Here is a 21,574-nt window from a genome sequence, read left to right on the forward strand (position 1 = left end):
TAAAGACTGGGAGTAGAGGAGAAATAACTCTATTTTTAAAAAGTAAACAAAGAAAAATAAAAAGAAGGAAAACTATTGATTTATAGCTCCCTAAAAAATACGTCAGATTGAGCACAGAGGTGCACACCTTTAGTCTCAGAAGTCAGAGGCAGGTGGTTCTCTGTGTGTTTGAGAATCTGGTCTACAGCACAAGTTCCAAGTCAGCCAGAGCTGTATAGTGAAATGTTCAATTATTTATATATATAAAAACTTAGGCTATTTGTGAATGAGAACATAAATTTTTTACATTAAGTACTTTATTATTAATAGAACGTCTTTGTTTTTATTGTTGTTGTTACTCTATTAGAGCTATTATTCATTTCAGAATTTATATATCTACCTTCCCAAGGTCAAATATGAAGTAGCAGCTATATATTTTCAAGAGATGAGTGTCATTCAATATTTTAAAAAAATTCTCTCCTGGGAAGAATTTAACAATGAATTATCTTTGATAGACCGTGTTAAAAGTAGATTTGCTAACAGCTAGCTGGTCCTGGAAGGCATCTGTAAAATCGTGGCTGTTATTATCTCCCTTCTTAACGTGAAGAAACAGGCACCAAGCAGCCAGTGACTTTGCTCATGGCCACACATGGTTGATTGGTGGTAGCACTGTGATTCCTACGAAAGCTGACTGGCTTTAGAGTGTTTCATTAATAGGGTTGATTCTAATTCACAAAAATATGTCATGTAAAGCAACGTCTGAGTCAAGGTGTGTAGCAATTCTTGGATATAATTAATATTGCTGTCAATATTCAGAAAGGCTTGGAGTAATTGGAAATCTCTCTCTCTCTCTCTCTCTCTCTCTCTCTCTCTCTCTCTCTCTCTCTCAGTTAAGCCTTATTTTTCTGTCCTGGAACAGTCTCACTGTGTCTCTTAGACTGACGTCAAACTTACCTGGCTACCTTACTCCACATCTTCTGTCTCAGCCCCTGCTACCAAGTGTGTTCTCAAAGTCTAGTTCCACTCAAGTCTTTAGATGGATAAATTGCTCAAGGCTCTGTGTATTTTAAGACATAACCCCCACTTGAGTTTTAAATCTTTAGAACATCATGAAAAGAATTTCATATGCTTTTGAATAGTTAGGTTTTCTGTTATGAATGTAAAACATGATTTTAATTGTTCGAATTCCCATTTTAACAGAATTTAAGCAGAGTGGTGGCAAGCCCTATCTGTCAGTGATTACTGGGAGAGGAAATCACAGCCAGGGGGGAGTTGCTCGAATCAAACCAGCTGTCATTAAATACCTCACAAGCCACAGCTTCAGGTGAGTGTGGACTTCTGCTACCCGGATGTTCAAACCTACTCAGATAGTCACCGAAGTTCAGCTGTCAGATTTCAGTCACAAATTGGTGGTTAAAGGATAACTTTTCTTGCTAGGTTTATATTGTCTGGCAACAAGAAACCAGAGGAAAAGATGGCTTTGTCAGTAACAATCTGCTAAGACTTTCTATTGTAAATTTAAAATAAAAAAAAAAAAGTATTTTTGAATCCTCTGTTACTGCAGCTACCGAGCAGAACTAGAGGACATACGAGGGTTTAAGCCTTGCTGGTTTTGAAGGACAAAATGCATTTGTGGGACTTTGCCTGAAATAGGTAGAATTTGGATGTGTTTAAACTATAGCCAAAGTTGTAGCTGAATTTGTATGTCCTCTAATGCACAACTGATTTTTATTGACAGGTATAGAGTGTCCTTTTCCATTGTAGTCATTAGCCAGCAATAGAAGCAGATAAGGGAAATCCCAGGGGAAAGCTCTGCTGCGCAGTAGATTCTCTGACTGCCAGGCATTAAAGCTCTCCCCGCTCCTTGGAATCTTACAATCTTGTAAGACCTTTTTATGCCATGCAATGAGATATTACTTGTTTACCTTTAGAAACAGTAGTATTACTTTTATACATAAAAGTTAGAAGACTTTCAGGGCTAGTTTTACAATTGGGTTGGTTAGATTAGAACTTTGTCGTGTTGAGGTAATTCAACATCTTATCTTTCATACAAGGAGACTCCTCCTTCTTGAAGGTCAAATTCAGGCTTGATGAGTTTTGAAAAATCCTAAGTTATGTTGACTAGTGCTCTAGGAATAACCTGCAGCTTTAGGATTGCATTTTCTTTGACAATAAATTAGGGGGATTGCAACAGAGATATTGGTCCTGGATGTTAATAAAGGAGGCAATGTTGGTAACAAATATTAAGTATAGACAATTCAAATTGATTACAAGACAGGTTTTTTAAGTAGTTAAAAATTTTTATTACTCATTTCTCTTTTCTACAGGTTTTCTGAAATTAAACCTGGGTGCTTGAAAGTCATGCTAAAGTGAAACCTAAGGCCCTGGACTTAGAAGCGTGAGGTTTGTGGGCTGACGTTGGTTTTACTTGTAGTAATTCAGTCAGTTCTGTTTTCAAATGTATTTTATTGGGAATGTAAATCAAGAAAAATGTTTTTCAGAATTCAAGGAAAGTGGTTTTTTAACTTAATCAAATGCCAGTCTGTTACTTGTTGAAACATTAAAAGGAATTTTTATTAATTACAAAATGTCTAAAAAAAATTACCACCTGCAGTTTAAAGTCTTAAGTATTGTATTGTGGTTAGGAAAACCAACCAACCAACCAACCAACCAACCAACTAACCAACCAACAAACACTGCCTTGTATTCTGGTTCACGTTTAGAGATTCCTAAAAGCGTCCGTGAGGGCCGAGTGCTGAGTGCCTCTCAAAGAATTTGTTCAATAGTGACGGGGGAAGGTGAGCAGCAGAAACACAAGAGCTCTGTCTCCTTTCAAAGCTTAACACTTGACAGGCGGACACTTGATTGTCTTTTCCTCTGTATCTTCATCCCTTCCCTTCTGGGCTGGTCTGAGAGTAACTTGTAGTCTCATAGGTACAATAGGTAGCTTTCAGAGGATAGGCAGGCAGTGCTGGGTGTCTCCTGTGTCCTGGACTGTCCATGCAGGGGCATGGAGGCTAAACGGCTGCGTTAGGCTCAAGACATCATTTCTAAGCTGCAGGGAGTCAGTCCTTTTGGTATAACTGTAAAAGAAACTCTTGTAATTAGATTTTTTTTTTTAACCTTTATTTTGAAAAGGAGCCAACTTTCTGAAAGAAGAGTCTCATTGACTTTTTTGAGCTAATGTCCTGTTTACGTATAAATTCTGGTTTCCTTTCTACAGACTTAGTTTGGCAAAGTGTAATTTTTCTAGAATGACACAGTAGTTAAAATAAATCTAACTTTGGACATACAGAGTATTTTCAACATATATGGTATTCACAAACAATTCCATTGCATTTCTGACCTTCGTAAGGAATGCAGCAGTGCCCTCCCTGAAAGATTCCGACAGAGTGAGCTCCAAAAGGGCATTTTAATGGAAATAAAACTTGGAACCACGTTTTTACGTCTTGTGAATCATGCTTTTAAAAAAGAGCCTTACCATTGAATTTTATTTCCATAAAAACAAAAATCTATGTTTGTTACCTACAAATAGTGATTACTGATACTCAAGTATTTATATTTTTAGACTTGTAATAATTTGTTTTAAAAATTGCGGTAGTGTAGCATACCATTTTTGGTAATGCTTAGAAGTGTTTTATATATATATATATATATATTACAAATAAAGCAGTTCTCTTTTACAACTTAGTACAAAAACCATAATCAGTAGTTAATAAAGTAAGCATATTATTCCTGTGTTCAAGTTTATATGGTACAAAAAACTGAGACAATTTAAAACTTGGAATTATTAGAGTGTGTGCAGCTGCATACTCATTTTCTGTGTTTTATATTTTTTCATGTTTTAAAAACACATTTGACTATTTCAGACAGATTTATATTATTATAGTGATTCTAATTAATAAGAAGCAGTGAGAAGAAGCACTAGTGTGCTTGTGGCTGGAGGCTGAGGCTAGAAGCCTCCAGAAAGCAGCTGTTTATTTGGACTGCTGGGCCCGGCCTGATTTTCAGAAGTCTGATACCGGTTCTTTATGATGGAGTAAACCTGATGTAGACCTCAGAATTGCTACAAAGACCCAGTTGGCCTCAACTTCACAATCCTTCTGCCTCACTTGCCTAAGTATTGAGACTATAGGTCCATGCTTGGCTTCATATTCTTTAATTATTATCTATAAATACACAAAGTTTGAACATCATATATTTATAGTCCCAGATTTCCTTCCCAACTCCTATCTGGTATCATTGAAGCATTTACAAGTATGAGAGATCATTTTCTGAACTTTTATCTGCTGATCTCTAAATCTTGTGTCCCAGCCAGAGGTAAAGATACTTTGGGGATCAAAGATTTTTCTTTTGCTCACTTCTGAATTTTGTATGTCTGAGGTAAAGATGGGTTAGAGATGATCCAGGCTCGAAGAGCTTTGTAAACCTAGGATTTTAAAACATTCTAAAAGACAGCATTTCTTCCCCCAAACTTGGAAGATCTTAATAGCAGTTATATACATTTCAAATCTGTTACTGGTATCAACCCAATGAAAACAGAAAATTGATAGGAATCACTTGACAGTCAGTGTGAGGGCTAGGGCCTCATGACCATTTCAGTCTCTTTCCTTATCCTGTGAGACAGTTGGAACATGTTTTCTGACGTTTATTAGCTGTTGATATATTGGTGTTATTTTTGAGTTGAAGTTTTCTTCTGTTTATTAGTATTTCCATACTAATATACTGTGACATTTAAGTATCATCCATATTATATAGTGGAAACTGTGACTGAAATGATAGATAACAGATTTTGAGAAGAAACAGCTTCTAGTTCTTTGGGGTGGCTTCCTGTCCTTTGTTTTGATCTTTTTTTTTTTTTTTTTTTATATAAATTCAAGTGTTCTGTTCACTTTAGAAGGACATGTGTAAGGACAAGGTTAGTTAGTTAGTTCTGAGCTGGCAAGTGGAAACTTTTGAAACTCAAGAAATTGCTCTGACAATGTTTTAACTGCTCTCACAATGTTTTTACTGCTCTCAATTAAGAAAATGTAAGAAATGGACAAAAATACTGTGTTGTTTTTTCTGAATGCTTCTCCCTGTGCAGTGAGGTGACGGTGATGATGTTCTGTGCCGTGCTTAAGTGTTGCTTGTTTTTAAATGCTTGTAAAGAAAACAGGCTTAAATGTCTGTGTGGCCAAAGCCAAGTGCCATTTAAAAGGAAAAGTGAGTTAATGTAGAATGTATGTTAATGGTGCTTATTTTTAAAGTGTGATTTAAGTTTACAGTATTACTTGATGCCTCGCCTCTTTACAGAAGCGAATAGAGAAACGAGGCTCCTGAAGCCTTCGTAACCTCAGTTAGATGATGCTGGAGTTCATTCACTGTCCTCACATCTGAGCTTGACTCCGTCCGTGGTCAGGTGATGAACCTGCTTTGTTGAGTTACCCCTCTACGTCTCATTAAAGTGCCACATTGCAGCTAGCAGTTGAAGAATAGACTATAAGACTTTCAGATGGTATATCAGAAACAAAATGTTTTTATTTGTACTATAAAAATGTGATTTTTTTTTTGCTGTCAACTCTGTACTTTTTTATTGAAAATGTTTATAACATTGCTTTTAAAATTTCTTATGAAACCATTTACAAATTACACACTTAATTTAATAAAATGCTTTCATCACAGTCCAGTGTGAAGAACTCATTGTTTGATGTGGTAGGTTTAGTGACTTAAATATTAACGATGAGTCTGACTCTTTAGGAACAGTGTCATAGACTCTCCACTTCTGTACAACTGTGCTGGCTTTTTTTGTGTTGCTTTTGCAAGTGGGTTCACTTTTGGCCCAGAGAGGTGGGTTAGCTTCTCTCTTCATACACCCTTGCATCTTTTGACTGACATCAAAATTAGGAGTTGTTGTTTGTTCCCATTAGGAACACAGATACTACTCTAACATCAATTTCATTCAGCTCAAAAAAAAAAAAAAGAATAATTTATCAAAGATGTTAACAAATTATTCAACAAATATTTCCTGAGCACGTGTTAGTGAAGATACAGTGTAATATAGTCTTATAGTCTCACCAATTAATGTGTATAGTGATTCATACTGGCTAATACTTTCATATATGTTTACTTGTGGGTCTCCAGGGGATCTTCTTACATACATAGACAGTGCTACCCCAGTTCAATGGATAGAAACCTACAGGACTATAGAAGTTAATTGGCTTGCTAGTTAGTGGCAGAGGCACAATACCAACCTAGACTGTCCTAGTATGTAACAGTTACATATGTCCCTAAAGAAAGATGTGAGCTTGGTGTGGTGGTGCGGAGACAAGAGGATCTCTGTGAGTTTGAGGCTAGCCTGATCTACATAGTGAGTTCCAGAACAGCTAGACCTATATAGTCAGACTCTGTCTCAAAAAAGAATAATTTAAAAAGGAAAAAGGAAAGAAAAGAGGGGAGGGGTGGCTGGTTAACACGTCTGAAAATCTCTCACTTATGAAGTTCCTCTATCCAGAGAAGGCCAGCATTGGGAGGGATGGTGGGTGACCAAGTATTTTGGGTAAGACATAATGACTTATTTCTCTCTTGATATTAAATATGAGAGATAAAGACCTAGGACAAGTGTGAGCTCTCTAATCCATGATCTGTTTTGGAGAATTTAAGGTCCTTTTAATTTTCTACCATTTTATTGGAAGGACGGGAGGGTGGCAGCAGGCAGGTGCCAGTGCTTTGAAAGGTGCTTTTTAGAAGCTCTGTGGTACATTTCAATTTGCATTTTATTAACCAGAATGTGGTCATGTGGTCACATGTACCTACAAGCAAGTCTGGGAAGTTATCTGTTTCAGACTGCCTATATTTAGCTAAGTTTTAAGCATTCTCTTGAAAGAGATAGATATGAGGGAATGAATTCAGTCTGTGTCTTGTCATTTTTACTATCACATACACACACAAATAAGAAGAAACTAGTTCTTGATGCATTCCTTTAGCAGGTGATTGATAATTTCCAGATACTAAAGAGTAACAAGGAAAACCCACAATGTTATGCATTTTGATTTTAAACATTCAAGCAATCTTAGTTAGTAATGGCTGAGGAAATTGATTCATCATTTGACTGCTAACAGGATCACTTTTGAGTTGACAACCTAGTGGTAGCAACTGGGTGTAGCCTGTAGATTATTCCTGGTGTTAATGCTTAGTTAATCCATTTGCATATTACTTTATATGCCTCCTCTTTTAATTACATCATGTCCAAAAGCTCAATATTTGGTACACATGCTTTGCAACAAGTAAAACAGGGTAGGAGCTAGGATTCCATCTGCATCTGAGCACTCAGAGCCTGGTTATAAAGAAGGCACTGGGGAGATGAGAAGGTCACTGTTTTGCAGATGGCGGGTGAGCTTAACCACAGGTCTCCTGCTTCAAATATATAATTGAGTGAAAAAGATTGAAACATTTGGAAGTATTTTTTATGTGCGTTTGCTTGCCTTTGCTGGGTTCTGGAGCTGTCCTTGTGGTCACACTTGTGGTCACACTTGTGGTCACAACTTCTTTCATTTATTTTTAATAGCTGAAGAGATATTAGTGCTTTAATATCACTGAAGTTTTGCAATATAAGCATACTCATTACATAAGGGTGAAGAAATGACAGTGCAACTCATCAGTGGCCTGCCTCATCAGATGCAGGAAGCTGCAGGCTGTGCAAGTGAGGTGAAGCTGGCTGGTAGTCAGGCCACTTATTTTAAAGGGTCCTGCAAGATGGTGCTGAAGATACTTTCTTTCCCATGACATCAGATAATAAACACTCTTTTAAACAAGAGGCTGTGAGACATGTTTAAGAAACCCACACTTGTTTTGAACACCTTGTCTTGAGGCCTGTAGCTTGCGTTCTCATTGTATCAATGGTATAACAAGTGAAGTTGTTCTACAGTGGACACATTTTTCAAAAGCTGAGAAATTTAGGGTGTGCTCTAAAGAAAATGCAAGTATTACTGTGGGAACAAGCTGAGAAATTTAGGGTGTGCTCTAAAGAAAATGTAAGTATTACTGTGGGAACAAGTCCTACTCACAGCATCAGGGAAGCCTTGTGGGCTTCCTTAGGAAAGGAGCTATGTGACCTGGCAGAGCTTGCTCAGAGCTGCTTGAAGGATGCGAATCCATCTAGTCATGCGTCTGGTATTGTTAAATCAGCCTTTTCTGTTTAATATGAGATAGGAGCATGTTTTGTTCATACTTGGACTGACCCCCTGGGGGGATTGGGAAGACTATAAATTCCGAATGAAAGTGTTAACACTCTAAAAACATGGCATAATTGGCAAGTAGGTTAACGGCTCTGCCAAAACCAGCTACCTCGGAAAACAACTCAGACAAAGCCCAGAAAACTTGGTACTAATAAGAGACAACCCATAAATTAGCACCCTGAGGGACACTTCATCCTTGAAGGGATGAGAATAACTCAGATCGCTTTGTTTCCCCACTCCAGGAGCCTGTAAGGAACATGACCACTGTTTAATCTTTGGTTTCCACAGATTAACAGCTGAAAGTCACATAGCCCATGGCAGTCAAGAAGTAGCAGGTCCCCCCCTCCCCCATCTTTCAAGATAGGAACTATATTTAAGTGTTCTCAGACTACTTATGCTATTGCTATCTGCCTGGCACAGAGGCTAATGCCGGCTCAGGAAACTCACCTGCATTTTGGGGAGTAGTGAAGCCTTTATATCCAACAATTTATAAGAATTATGGAAGACTTAAGTATGAACTGCCAAAAGCAAACCATCGGGCACAGGCACCAAAATACAGAAGAGTTGGGAAGCAAACAAGATGGCTTCCTCCAAACCAGTTGTAGGGAGGAACATGGATGAAAGGAGGGTGTAGACAATCAAGGCCTGAGATGTCAGCCAGTTGCAGTCTGTGAACTTTATGTGGGTCCTGGCTCAGCAAAGCAAAGTGTCCTGCAGTAAGAGGTGCTTAACAGTGTGAGCACAGAGTGGGCAGTGCTCATGCTGGATCCTTTAGAGTTCACTGCTTTACAAAGTGCGGTGGGGACTTACTTGAAAGTAGGTGGTAGTGGTGGGGACTAACTAATGCTGCAACCCAGGGTCTGCATGGATTCAAGCATAGATTGGCAGAGTCAGGAGGATCATGAATTTGGAGTTACTCTGGACAGGATGGGGAGATCTTGTCTCAAAACCAAAATCAGTTTGGACGTAAATCAGTAACTGTTGAAATGGGATGAATATTGAATGTCTGCTTTTGAATACACTTAAAACTGTACAGACTTTTTTTTTTTTTTTTTTTTTTTTTGGCTGAAAACTTTTTTTCTTTTAAGTCGGTGGGTTATTTAAAGATGTGGATGGTAGGTAGGCTTGCCTCTGGAATGAGTTCTTGAACATGGCAGAATTAACCTGCTTAGTAGCTACCACCTCTGCCAGATTTAAAGGTGAGGCACCAGGAAGGAAGCTACCACCACAGATTAGCTTACCCCAAGAACATATCAGAAAAGCTTTGCAGAAAACCGAGATATCTCTGCTATGTGATTTCTCAGCAGAGTGAGCAGTAGCAACAGAGGTTCCCTGTACCCCTGACCTCAGTAAGACCTGTTCTCCATAGAGAACTGCATCTGCAGGCATGGTCTGGGAAGCAAGCTTATTACAAGTGGAGCAGGAGAAGGGGATGTCCATGTTTGCTACACTGGGGGGACTAGATAGATGGACTGGGGGCCAGCTACTTAGGGATCTTGGGGAAACACTTGTCCACAAGTTTATGAGTAGACTCTGCAGTCTGACAAGACCCTGAACAACCAGACGTTTGGCATGTAGTCGTTACTTTTCCCGCCGCTGTGATAAAGTGCTTGACAAAAGCAAGCTAAGGAAGGAGGACTTATTTTGGCTCACAGTCTGAAGGTGCAGTTCGTCATAGCGGGGAAGGTGCGGCATTGGGGTTGGTCACTACATTCATAGTGAAGAACCCGAGGGAGATGAGTGCTAGAGCTCAGACCCTTTTGGTTTAGTCACAGGGAGGGGCTTCCCACAGTTAAGGGGGATCTTCAGGAATCAGGAGCTCAAGTTCATCATGAGTCCCTGGTCTCAATCGAAAACACTCAAGGACGTGGTTCAGCTCCACGATATATTGAAAGTTCCTAAACAAACAAAAACAAAAACCAAACCAAAACAAAACAAAAAAAAAAAGTGCTGGGCAGTGGTGGCGCACGCCTGTAATCCCAGCACTTGGGAGGTAGAGGCAGGTGAATTTCTGAGTTTGAGGCCAGCCTGGTCTACAGAGTGAGTTCCAGGACAGCCAGGGCTACACAGAGAAAGCCTGTCTGGAGGAAAAAAAAAAAGAAAGTTCCTTCCATCATTTTATCCATCAGCAAATGATACACATTATTATCTGATGTAGCTTTTTCTTTTTGTACATGAAAACAAAAATGGGTGTATTAGAACTGTAAACTTTGCTTTTCTTTTTAAGTGTAAAAGAGTGGGACTCGAGTCTTAAGCTTTTTTTTTTTTTTTTTTTTTCTCAAAAGTAGTGGTTTTCAAGCTGTATGTGCAAGAACTGTCCATAAAATATGTAGTTAAAATGCAGATTTCTACCCTCACGATTGGACCCTGAATTTTAAATGAACTTGCTAAACATGTAAGATGAACAGTCCCCACCAAAGACTTCATCGTTGGCTTCTACCCCACTCCTGGTCTCTGTACCCTTTTATTTTTACGTGCACTAACTTGCTTAGTCCTCAGAACAGTTAGTTCCGGGTAACAGGGAGGAGCTGAGGCATCTTGTCCAAGACTGCACATGAAGCCATAGAACCAGGATTCAGACCAATCAGCCATGCTCACAGCCTGTGCCCTGCATGGTACATTCCTTTCAGCATGGGACATAAGTTGTTCAGACTTGCAATTAATTAAGGGGAAACCAGGACTCATCTTAACTGCATGCAAGGCTTACCAGCCTCATGGGTTTCCCTAACTAGTCTCAGGGCTGTTTTCACTAATTTCTTAACACTTTCCAGCTCTGTCTACTTCCAACTTCCAAGCTCCCATCCTTCCGTGCATGTGCGCGAGCACACGCACACGCGCACACACGCGCACACATGCATGGGAAAGCCAGGCGACATTGTCTTCCTTTGTTACTGTCCACCTTGTTGAGACAGGGTCTCACTGACTGCAGAGCTGTCTCAGCTAGGCTGGCCGGCCACTGAACATTGTCTCTGCCCCTCAGTGCTTGGGTTATTGGCATTGTTAGACCAGGATTGATAGTGACATGGAAATAAAAGGAAACTGATCTCTTTAGAAGCAGATCGTCCTTTAATCTGAACAATGAAAGAGAGCAGGGGCCTTGCAGCCTTTATAGGGCAGAAAAGGAAACTCTGGGAATGGTTGACCCTCAGGCTCCTGCTGCAGAGACTGGCACATTGATCTTATCAGAAGCTTTCTGGGTCCCACCAGCCTGAAGGTGTGGCCAATCAAGTCAAGTTTCTTAGCCCAGCAGGGGCTCTTAGGTCACTAATCCTTCAGGCATACACACCCATGCTCCTAGATCCTGGGGAGTCACACTTAGGCCTTCATGCTTGCACAGTAAGGGTGTTTACCCACTGAGAGATCTCTCCAGCCCCTCCCACATTTTTAAGTCTTCAGTTTTATTAATGACAAAAATGTGCCTACTACGGTGTAAATTTGGCGTTTTAGTGTGCACACATGTTGTGGAGTCACGACTACAACCAAGCTAACAGCATGGCCACCACTCCTTGGGTATCTCCTGACTTTGAGACAAAAGCCTGGTATTTGAAAACAAAGGCCTAGCAAGCTTTTGTTCTGTCATTAGCCACCCCAGTTCCCTGGAATGAACCCCAAAAGGCCAAAGCCAAGATAATGTTTCCCCTGAGGTCGTGTGCCTGTGAGTCTGTCTGTCTTGTTCAAACTGACCAATCCTGAGTCCGAGGAGGACGACCCCTCAAAGATCCTTAAACCCCCTAGCACTCTTGGCTTTGGCTCCTAAAAACCTGGCCTGCAGAGGGTCTGTGCCTTGATGTGCTGTTGGTCTTCACCCCAGTGAAAGCCTTTCTTCACTGACTGTCTGCTGTGTCTAAGTTTTCCCCTGCTACTGCCCTCAAGATTGCTTTCCTGCTTTTTAATTCTTTAACCGGCAGAGAAAACAAACCCAAGACCACTAGGTGTAACAACTTTGTAAGTCTGCTTGCCTTTCCTGAAAAGCCTAACTTTTCCTTCCTATATGTTCTAAGCATGATTTCCCTAATACCTTGGGCTTCCTTACTCTTCCTCCCTACGCCTGCCTCCCACCATACCTCGGCTGGTCCACCGTGCAGCTGACTTCACTCGAAATGGCCTGGCTTTGACATCTTCCCCCATTCTCCACTGGGAAAGTTTGCTGCTGCGCTGGGTGTTGTCTTTTAAGTGTTAATAAAAGTGTCCACAGGCTTGAGTTTCCACTGGAGAGTCCATTCTTAAATCATTTTATCAATGAGATTAAGACCCCCCCCCATGGGACTATCTCTATGGTATCTACTAAATCTGAAGAGATTCCCATCAGATTTACAGTGACAGGAGCAATTCAGGACACTATGTCTAAGGGAGAAGTGGCCCAGGTGAGGAATCGGGCACATTACAGGGAAATGGAGTCCTGAAGACATAGAACAGCTCCAGAGAGTCAGAGGCCGAAGGGAAGCTGGGGGAGGTAGGAAGGGAGCGAATTTCAAGAGTTTGAAATATTAACCATGAGGATCCTTGTTCCCCACAGTTTGATTTGTGGCGTATCACAGAGATGGTTGTCATCAGAGTAGAGCAGGTCAGGTCGCTAACACCAGATTTCCAGGTCATCCGCTCTCAATACACATTACCCAGGAAGGTTAGAGACTGTGGTAGAGTGAAAGATTGAAAGTCAGCCTGCTGGAAGACCGACCGGTGAACTAGAAAAGAATGTTTTCTTTATTCGTACAGCGCCCATCTTTCACCCTGGTTGGACACCTGGAAGAAGGATATGTGAAGATTATTCTTTACTCTGCTGTTCTGTATTCACTGGAGGGAGGAGACGGCTAGCGTGACAGGAGAAGCTCATGAAGGGCTCACGAGGATGGATGTGGTCTGGGGCCTCTCTGAATCACTTTGCAGTGGGAATTCAGTTTCATATTCCTTGTTTGTTTTCCCATCTGAATTTATGAAAAACCAACAAAATATAATTTTAAAAAGCCACACTAAAGCTGATGGGATGGCTCAGTACATAAAGTGCCCCATAATGCAAACCTGGTGTCTCAGGGTTTCTATTGTGTGAGAGACACCATAACCAAGGCAACTCTTATGAAAGACAACATTTGATTGGGGCTGGCTTACAGTTTCAGAGGTTCAGTCCATTATCATCACGACAGGAAAGATGGAAGCTTGTAGGCAGACATGGTGCAGGAAGAGCTGAGAGGTCTACATCTTGATCCAAAGGCAGCCATGAGGGGACTCTCTTCCACACTGGGTAGAGTTTGAGCCAAGGACCTCAAAGCCCACCCCTACAGTGACACAGTTCTCCAACAAGGCCACACCTCCTAATAGTGCCACATCTCATGTAAACGCTGGGCCACCTGTAATCTAGAATTTCAGAGGCAGAGACAGTGAATCCAAGGCCAACTGGCTAGCTCCAGGTTCGTCAGGAGACCTCATCTCAATAAATAAAGGGGGGGGGGGCAATCAAAAGGCACTTCTTATCAGCTTTGGACTCCCGTGTTTATAAGTGTATACACATGCTAACAAACACATGCATATGCAAAAAAGTAAGCAAGATACGAAAAGCTATTCGTTCTATGATCCCGTTTTTTAAAACAGGAAACAAGGGAGGCAGGGTCTGGAGCGATGGTTCAGTGGATAAGAACATTTGCTGTTTTTCCAGAGGATGGAGTTCAATTCCCAACACTCCACATCGGGCTGGCAGCTCACGGCTGTTTACAACTCCAGCCGAAGAAACTCCTGTGCCTCTGGCTTCTATAGGCACCTACAATAATATGCACACACCCACATGCACACACACATATCTGCACATATTTAAAGATAAAAATGTTAAAAACAGAAAATATGTAGTTAGGTCTCTCTCTCTCTCTCTCTCTCTCTCTCTCTCTCTCTCTCTCTCTTGTTAAAAACAGAAAATATGTAGTTAGGTCTCTCTCTCTCTCTCTCTCTCTCTCTCTCTCTCTCTCTCTCTCTCTCTCTCACACACACACACACACACACACACACACACACACACACACACACTGTGTACCGTGTAAACACATAAATAGATTCTGGGGTGTCTTAGGGTTTCAAGTGCTTTGACAAAACACCAGGACCAAAAAGCAAGATGGGGAGAAAGGTTTTATTTGGCTTAAACTTCCACATTGCTGTTTACCACTAAACAAAAATCAGGACAGGAACTCAAACAGGGAAGGATCCTGGAGGCGGGAGCTGATGCAGAGGCTGTGGAAGGATGCTGCTGACTGGCTTATTCTCCCTGGCTTGCTCAGCCTGCTTTCCTGTAGGACCCAGGACCAGGGTCCTGCCTCAGCACGAGGAGAGTCCTGAGAAAGGCTGGAATGGGAACTGCACTGATTTGTTAAGGACTCAGAGTCAGTAATAAGGTGGAAGCTGCTAGTTCAGGTACTCTCTCTGTTCCCTGACGAGTCTCAGTATTCTTTATTCTTCAGCTTAATTCTTAATTCCATGATTCCTCCAGAGAGAGCATGAGCAGTTTTTTATTTACTAAAGCCATATCATCAAGGCTTTGATCATTGTTAACAATTATCAAGAGTTCTTAGATTTACATAAACTCTATAAGTCTCGGGTCAACAGTTCCAGCCCCCGTTTCCTTAGACCAGGACCAAGCACAGAGCAAAAGCACACGTCCTTACAGGTTTCCACAGTCTGTTCTTTCCGGGGAGCTGGCCACAGCTCTTCCAGTTTTCTGGTACAGCAGACGGCAGTCTTTAGTAACTGCTTCCATGTAAGAATAGCAAAATAACAAACATACTAAAACTAAAATGATTCCTTACAAAGTTATGTAAATAAAACGGTAAAACAGTTAGCTCTCTCTGATATCTTTCCAGGCATTGTTATCTTCAATTCTTCAAACAACTAAAAAAAAAAAAAAAAAAAAATGGAGCATTAACTTTTATAGGCTTTTCTGCCCTCTTTTAATTCCCTAATCTTCATTTTTTTATTCTAGCAATTCCACTCTCCTTCCAATACTAATTATTCCTAAATCATACATAATTTCTTATTTTTCTATCCATATCCTTTCTTCCTGAAACCACTCTCTCTATCCTTAATATCTTTAAATTCACCATGGCTTATCAGTGCAGCAGTCATCGGACCGGAGGATACCAGTGCTTCCTCGTGATTCCAAACTCAAGGCCAAGTCTGGCAATGAAACATTTCCAAAAGGATCATGTAGGCTTTTATGGCCCATATGTTTACATTCGATCCTTTCCCATGACCCTGAAGGCCAACATGAGGGCCTCTTCCTCGTCCTCCACAGCCTCAGGATCGTCTCCATTCCTCCTTCCAGAACACTGGTCTGTTTCGTTTACTATGGCATGATTAGCTCTGAGTAATGGGAGAAGTATATTTCCCAGAAAGTAAGATTGAAAGTAGAGTAGTAAAGACAGCAGATCAACTTGGGGTGACAGCAACCATCAGCACACGTGGTGGGGGTCATGGGATGAACGGCCTGGCGGTGCTCCAGGGGCAGGAACTATGTCGCATCTCCACTTATGCAGCCATGCCCAGACCTGGCAACTCAGGACCAAAGAGGGATGGTACCATCCACAATGAGCTGGGCTCTCCCCGCATTGATCGCTAACCGAGAAAAATGCCTTAGGGCTGGATCTCGTGGGGCATTTCCTTAACTGAGGCTCCTTACTCTCTGCTGACTCTGGCTTGTGCCAAGTTGACACAAAACCAGCTAGTACAGTGGTCCTAATGACTCAACTTCAGAAGTGTCATGTGAAGGGGGCAGTAAAAGAGTCGGCTGGAGAGATGGCTGAGTGGCAAGAGGTCATACTGCTTTTGTGAGGATCCGAGTTTGGTACCCAGCACTCAAGGCAGGCAGCTACCAACTTCCGGTAAGTCTAGCCTCGGTGAGATCTGACACCCCCTGGGCTCTGCAGACTCCTGCGCTCACATGTTGTGCACACAGATAAGACACATACACGTAATCCTTTACAGAGTCACTCTCTTACTTGTGCTTCCTGGTGGCCTGACACGAAGCGCGTGTGCTCTGTGTAATGGCCGCAGACAGAAGGGCGAGTGATCCATTCAGCCTGCCCTCCCCGCAGCCTTTCTGTCTCACACTTTCTCATGTCTCCTAGATACCCCAAAGTTTCTGTCTCCATGCTCCTCTCTTTGCCCTTCTCTCAAAACGCCTTCACACATTTGCTTTTCTCTTTGTGTTTTTTTTCCTCTCCATAGTGCATACTCCCAGATCTTTTGGTTATAAACCTTCTCAGAGGTTCTCAACCTGCGAGTTGAGGGGTGGCATATCAGATATCCTGCATACCAGGTGTTTATGATTCATAGCAGTAGCAAAATTACAGTTATGAGAACAAAAATAATGTTCTGGTAGGGGGTACCACGGCATCAGGGACCTTATTAAAGGGTTGCAGCAATAGGAGGGTTGAGGACCACTGCTCTGAACTGAGGTCTTCAACTCTTTGCTTCTGTCTCTCCTTTGTTTGCATTTATCCTGTCTGATAAGCCAATGGGAAGGATGGGGGGCTGTAGACAGAAAATGATCAGGGTACAAATGTCAGAGGAGGAAGGAAACTGTGAACACTCCCACACTGATAATTTTTGTTTCTGTTACATATGAAAAAATTCTGAAGACTTTAAGAAACAGAACCTCAGAGTTGGCAGATTACCCAGCTTTCATTGCCTAAATAGTTGTTCTGTAACCTGTGTACACCAGTTTTAAAGCTAGATACATTTTAAAAAGTAGATACAATTAATAGATGTATATTGTCACATATAATGAAAATTACACTTATTATCTATATGCAAATGGTATATTTTTTCTTAAATATATTTTATCATTTTGTTTTTAATGTGTATATTGTGATTGTACACATTTATAGAGTGCAAAGTGAGACATCTCAATAGATACATGATAGGGTAAATTCTCTATGTTTGATTTCATTCCAGGCTGTAATATATCAAATATTGGTTAATCAGGCTAGTGTCTAAGAAGGTGCAGTATTTTCAGGCAATGAATCACCTCCATTTCAGTCTTCTTTTGAGACTATAGCTGCTGCTAGCCAAGGGAGGGAGGCAGGCCTGAGGGTCTAAGACATACCAGCCATTCCAGAGGGAATAAGGGGAAAGCTAGACTTGATGGAAGCATGTTTTCTGAGTGAATGAAACCCCGCATTGGTAGGTTGTAGGTGTTCATTCAATTCCAGGCAGGAAAAAGTATACACCTAAACATTTGTCAAAATTTCTGAATATCAGAGGAAATCTCATGTTTCTAGATAGGAGGAAAAAAGGGACATCAGATAATGATGTCATAGCTGGACAACTGAGAGAACCAGGAAGTAACCAAAAAGGCCTTGTCCAGTGAGGAATCATCTAGCTGCCAGTGTGAATGACAGAATGTAAAGATGCTAAAAACAGGCACATGTTTACACACACACACACACACACACACACACACACACACACAGAGAGAGAGAGAGAGAGAGAGAGAGAGAGAGAGAGAGAGAGAGAGAGAAAGGATTACAAGTCTCTGACCAAACAGCAAATTATGAGAAAAGAGATTTAAATATAGGAGAGAAGTACAAAAGTGAAGGATGAATGAGCAATGGGCTGGGATTTAATGTGTGTGTGTGTGCATACATATGTGTGTGCATACATATGTACATGCATATAAACACATATGTACATACATACAAAGGTAAAGGGTAAGTAAGCAATGGGCCAGGATTTACTGTGTGTGTGTGCATACATATGTGTGTGTATACATATGTACATGCATATAAACGCATATGTACATACAGACAAAGGTGAAGGGTAAGTAAGCCAGGATTTACTGTGTCTGTGCACATACATACACATATTTACATGTGTAAATATGGAATGAATGAAAATATGGAATGAATGAAATGGAATGAAATTTCATTCATTCATGGAATGAATGAAAATATGCAGTCTACATGTTATATAAAACTCTTAAGATAGTTGAGACCTAAGGAGAACCTGGGAGTAAGTAAAAGTTACAGAATTTCTCAGCAAAATCCAAGATGTAGAGTTAATGGAAGAGGTTTAAGAAAAAAACATTCTTTCAGGGAGTATGGTGCATGCTTTTAATCCCAGTGATCAGGAGGCAGATTTCTGATGGTGGATCTCTGTGAATTCAAAGTCAGCCTAGTCTACATAGTGAGTTACAGGATAGCCATAGCTACATAGTAAGACCCTATCTTTAAAAAGGGGGCGGGGAGAGAAACCACTAAAAACAGAAAGAAATAAAGAAAAAGAAAACCACAATAAAAATCATTCTAGGTGTCTGGCTAAAAGAGCTGAATAACTATTAAGGCCTGGGTTTGTGTCCCAGTACCCAGCATTCTCAACTGTTGAGCCATCTCTCTAGCCCTTCAAGTGATGTATCTTCAAGGATATGTATTGCAGTAATTAATATTCACAGTAAGAAGAACTGGAAACAAGGCAGGTCCTTGACTGGGCCATATGCTGTAGTCATAGTATGAAAAATTGTACAGTCACTTGAAAGCGTGAACCGATTTTATTCCCGTTACCCATTGCCATGTAATAAGGTCCCGAGAACTCACTGACATAAAATAAAATTTTTATCATATTCGTAGATTCTGTGTGTCTGGAATTTGGATAATACAGAGCAAGAGTGCAAGCACAGTGGGAGTGATCTGTCCGTTTCCATGGTGACTGAGGCCTGTAAGCATAGTGTTTGTATGTACTGTGTGAAGATGTGTCTCTGCCCTTCAGGTGGGAACATCTGGCAGAGAGAGAGAGAGAGAGAGAGAGAGAGAGAGAGAGAGAGAGAGAGAGAGAGAGAGAGAGAGAGAGGAACTCTTGGAAATAGGTGTGGGAGATTTGCCACGGAGACTCAAGACATGGAGGAAGTTGGACGTATGAAACTGAGGCAAGGTGACAGCCACAGAGCAAAACTTAGATTAGTATGAACAGGATATCTGGGCATTCATGAGTAAGTCTCCACGTCTTTATTCAGGAGCTAGGGCAGACATAGAAAAGACGTAATGGCTACAGAGGCCTCATGGGAAGATGGAAACTGAGGACTCAAGACAGGTTCTAGAATCTCCTGAAGAGACACATATCAGAATGTCTAGCTGTTGTCCTAAAACCTGAACCCAAGCCATCTTCCAGGACTCCCGTACCTGGGTGCCCAGTGTAGCCCAGGTTCCCTCACAACATGGTAGCTAGAAGAAGGTGAGAGAAGACAACAGAAATGTTTCTTCTAACACAGTCACAAAGTTTCTGCCACAGTCTCTCTATCCAGGAGAGTGGGACTGACCCCCCCAGGTTCCAGGAGAGTGGAGCCAGATCCCACATGTTCCCTGGAATGAGGCTGCTTCTTTAAGAATGTGGAACAGGACACATGATTGTTCCCGACCCAGGCCCCACTGTAGGTCTGGATCAGCTCACTTGAGGACACTGCCTGCTGCATTAGTCTTAAGTAAACAATAGCACAAAGTCCAAAACATACACACACCCGAGGCTAGTTTTGAAAAAGAGTCAGTGGCAACTCTGATAAATGGGTGTAGCCATGACTTTAAAGAGAGCCCAAAAGTCTGTAGAGGTAAACGCTGTCTGTCATTTACCTATAGGTAACATGGGCTAAGAGTATAGTAACTTGGGGAGAGAGCAGCATGGAGAAGTGGGAAGAAGGGGAGGGAGAGAGGCAGGAAGAGGGAGGAAAGAGAGAAGGAGGGACACAATAGCAGTAAAGGCCTTTAAAAAGAAGTCTTTTCAAATTTCATGATAAATATCTGTGTGAGTGTGTGCGTGGCTGTGTATACCTGGGCACATGGACCCCAGGACAGTGTTAGGGATGGAGGTCAGAGGTCGGAGGTCAGAGGGCACTGGTCAGGAGTTCCTCCTCTCTTTCTACCATGGGATCCCAGGTTCTTAGACTTCACTGAGTTGTCGTCTTGCCCCTTTCCTTTATTTCTTGAGATAGAGCCTCATGTAGCCCACAGTTGTCTCAAACTCATTGTGTAGCCAAGGATAGCCTTGGACTTTTAGGCCTCCTGCCTTTACCTCCGGATGGCTGGATTCCAGGCATGCACCACCAACCACATCTACCTTATGAGGTACTAGGGATCAATCCAAGACATTCACGCTCGATAGGCAAGCACTCTGCCAGGTACACCCCAGTGTCCAGGCTTTATTTAGCTCTTCTTAGACTGTCTTGGACCCTTGGCAAATTCCTTCAAGCCACAGGGGTAGGCCACGTCATCATAATGCTGAAGGACAGTCTACATGTCAGACAGACAGACAGAAAGGGCTCAGGTTCAAGTTCTCTCTTAGATATAGATGGATATCAGGGGTAGAATTCTGTGTCTCCCCAGATTCAGCTGTGGGAATCATAGCAGCGGTTTAGAGTGTTATCTGAGCTGAGGCCAGCTTACAGCTTAGCTCAGAGTTCTGGGTGCTCGCTGCGGGGAGCTTAGGCTGGACGGCTGCCAAATACCTTGCCCATCGCCCACCCCGCACTGCACTCGGTAGTGATTGTCTCCCCTCCCATGTTTCCCTTTGATCTTTTCTCATTTCTTCTTTCCTTTCCCAGAAGCAATGATGAGACATACAAAGCACAGGTTTGTGTTTGGAGCCATCAGCATGTCTTCACTTACTAATGAATATAAAAGCAAGAAACGATTGTGTGTGTGTGTGTGTGTGTGTGTGTTGGAGGGGGACACTGAAAAAATACAAGATGCCAGGAGACTGCACGTGGTGGTGCACACTGAGAAGCTGAGGCAGGAGGATCTGGAGCCCAAGGTAGCTTGAGCTATACAGTGAGAACCTGTCCCCAGACCAAACCACTTAATGCCTCACCTACTGCTCCAAAAAGACAGGGATCGACAATGATGGAGAGGATGAGGGAGAAGGGAAAAAGAAGTCCTTGTACATCACCAGTAGGACTGTAGATCTGGCCAGTCATTATGGACAACAGTTATAGGCATCTAGGGAAGATGAAAATATTATTCCCATAGGACCCCACCATCCCCCTTTCTTCTGGGCATATTCCCAAAGCTGATGAGATCACTACTCTGCAAGGACATCTGCACTCCCGTGCTCACTGCAGGGCTGGCTAACACATGGAAACAATCTAAATGTCCAGCAGCAAATGGAAAAAGGATAAACTGTAAATATTATGCAGGATTCTAAAAAAAGGAGCCCCGTGCCATAACATGGGTGAACTGGAGGCCATTAGGCTAAGTGACACAGACCAGACATGGGAAGAAAAACACGGTACCGTCTCAATTATGTGTGGAATTAAAATAGAGGAGGGGGGAAGTGAGATTTACAGAGATAGGGAAAAAAACAGTGTTAGTGTGGATGGAGTAGTGGAGGGAAAGGAGAAATATAGGCAAATGGTACAAACT

The 21,574-nt window shown here is 41.8% G+C and overlaps 1 protein-coding gene across 13 annotated transcripts in view; it reads left to right on the top strand.

The window, feature by feature from the left end:
* Positions 1-21,574, top strand: part of N4bp2 (NEDD4 binding protein 2) — a 126,622-nt gene that overhangs the window by 58,345 nt on the left and 46,703 nt on the right. For 11 of the 13 annotated variants that reach the window (XM_076938561.1, XM_076938557.1, XM_076938560.1 and 8 more), the window contains 2 exons: positions 1,180-1,303; positions 2,307-5,642. In XM_076938561.1, the coding sequence (XP_076794676.1) occupies positions 1,180-1,303; positions 2,307-2,352 (170 nt within the window). In that variant the 3' untranslated portion in view covers positions 2,353-5,642. Of the gene's footprint in view, positions 1-1,179; positions 1,304-2,306; positions 5,643-21,574 lie in introns of those variants that run through there. The other 2 variants (XM_076938558.1, XM_076938559.1) reach the window with 1 other exon arrangement.

Source organism: Arvicanthis niloticus, chromosome 7 (genome assembly GCF_011762505.2).
Source record: "Arvicanthis niloticus isolate mArvNil1 chromosome 7, mArvNil1.pat.X, whole genome shotgun sequence".
NCBI classification, from domain to species: Eukaryota; Metazoa; Chordata; class Mammalia; order Rodentia; family Muridae; genus Arvicanthis; species Arvicanthis niloticus.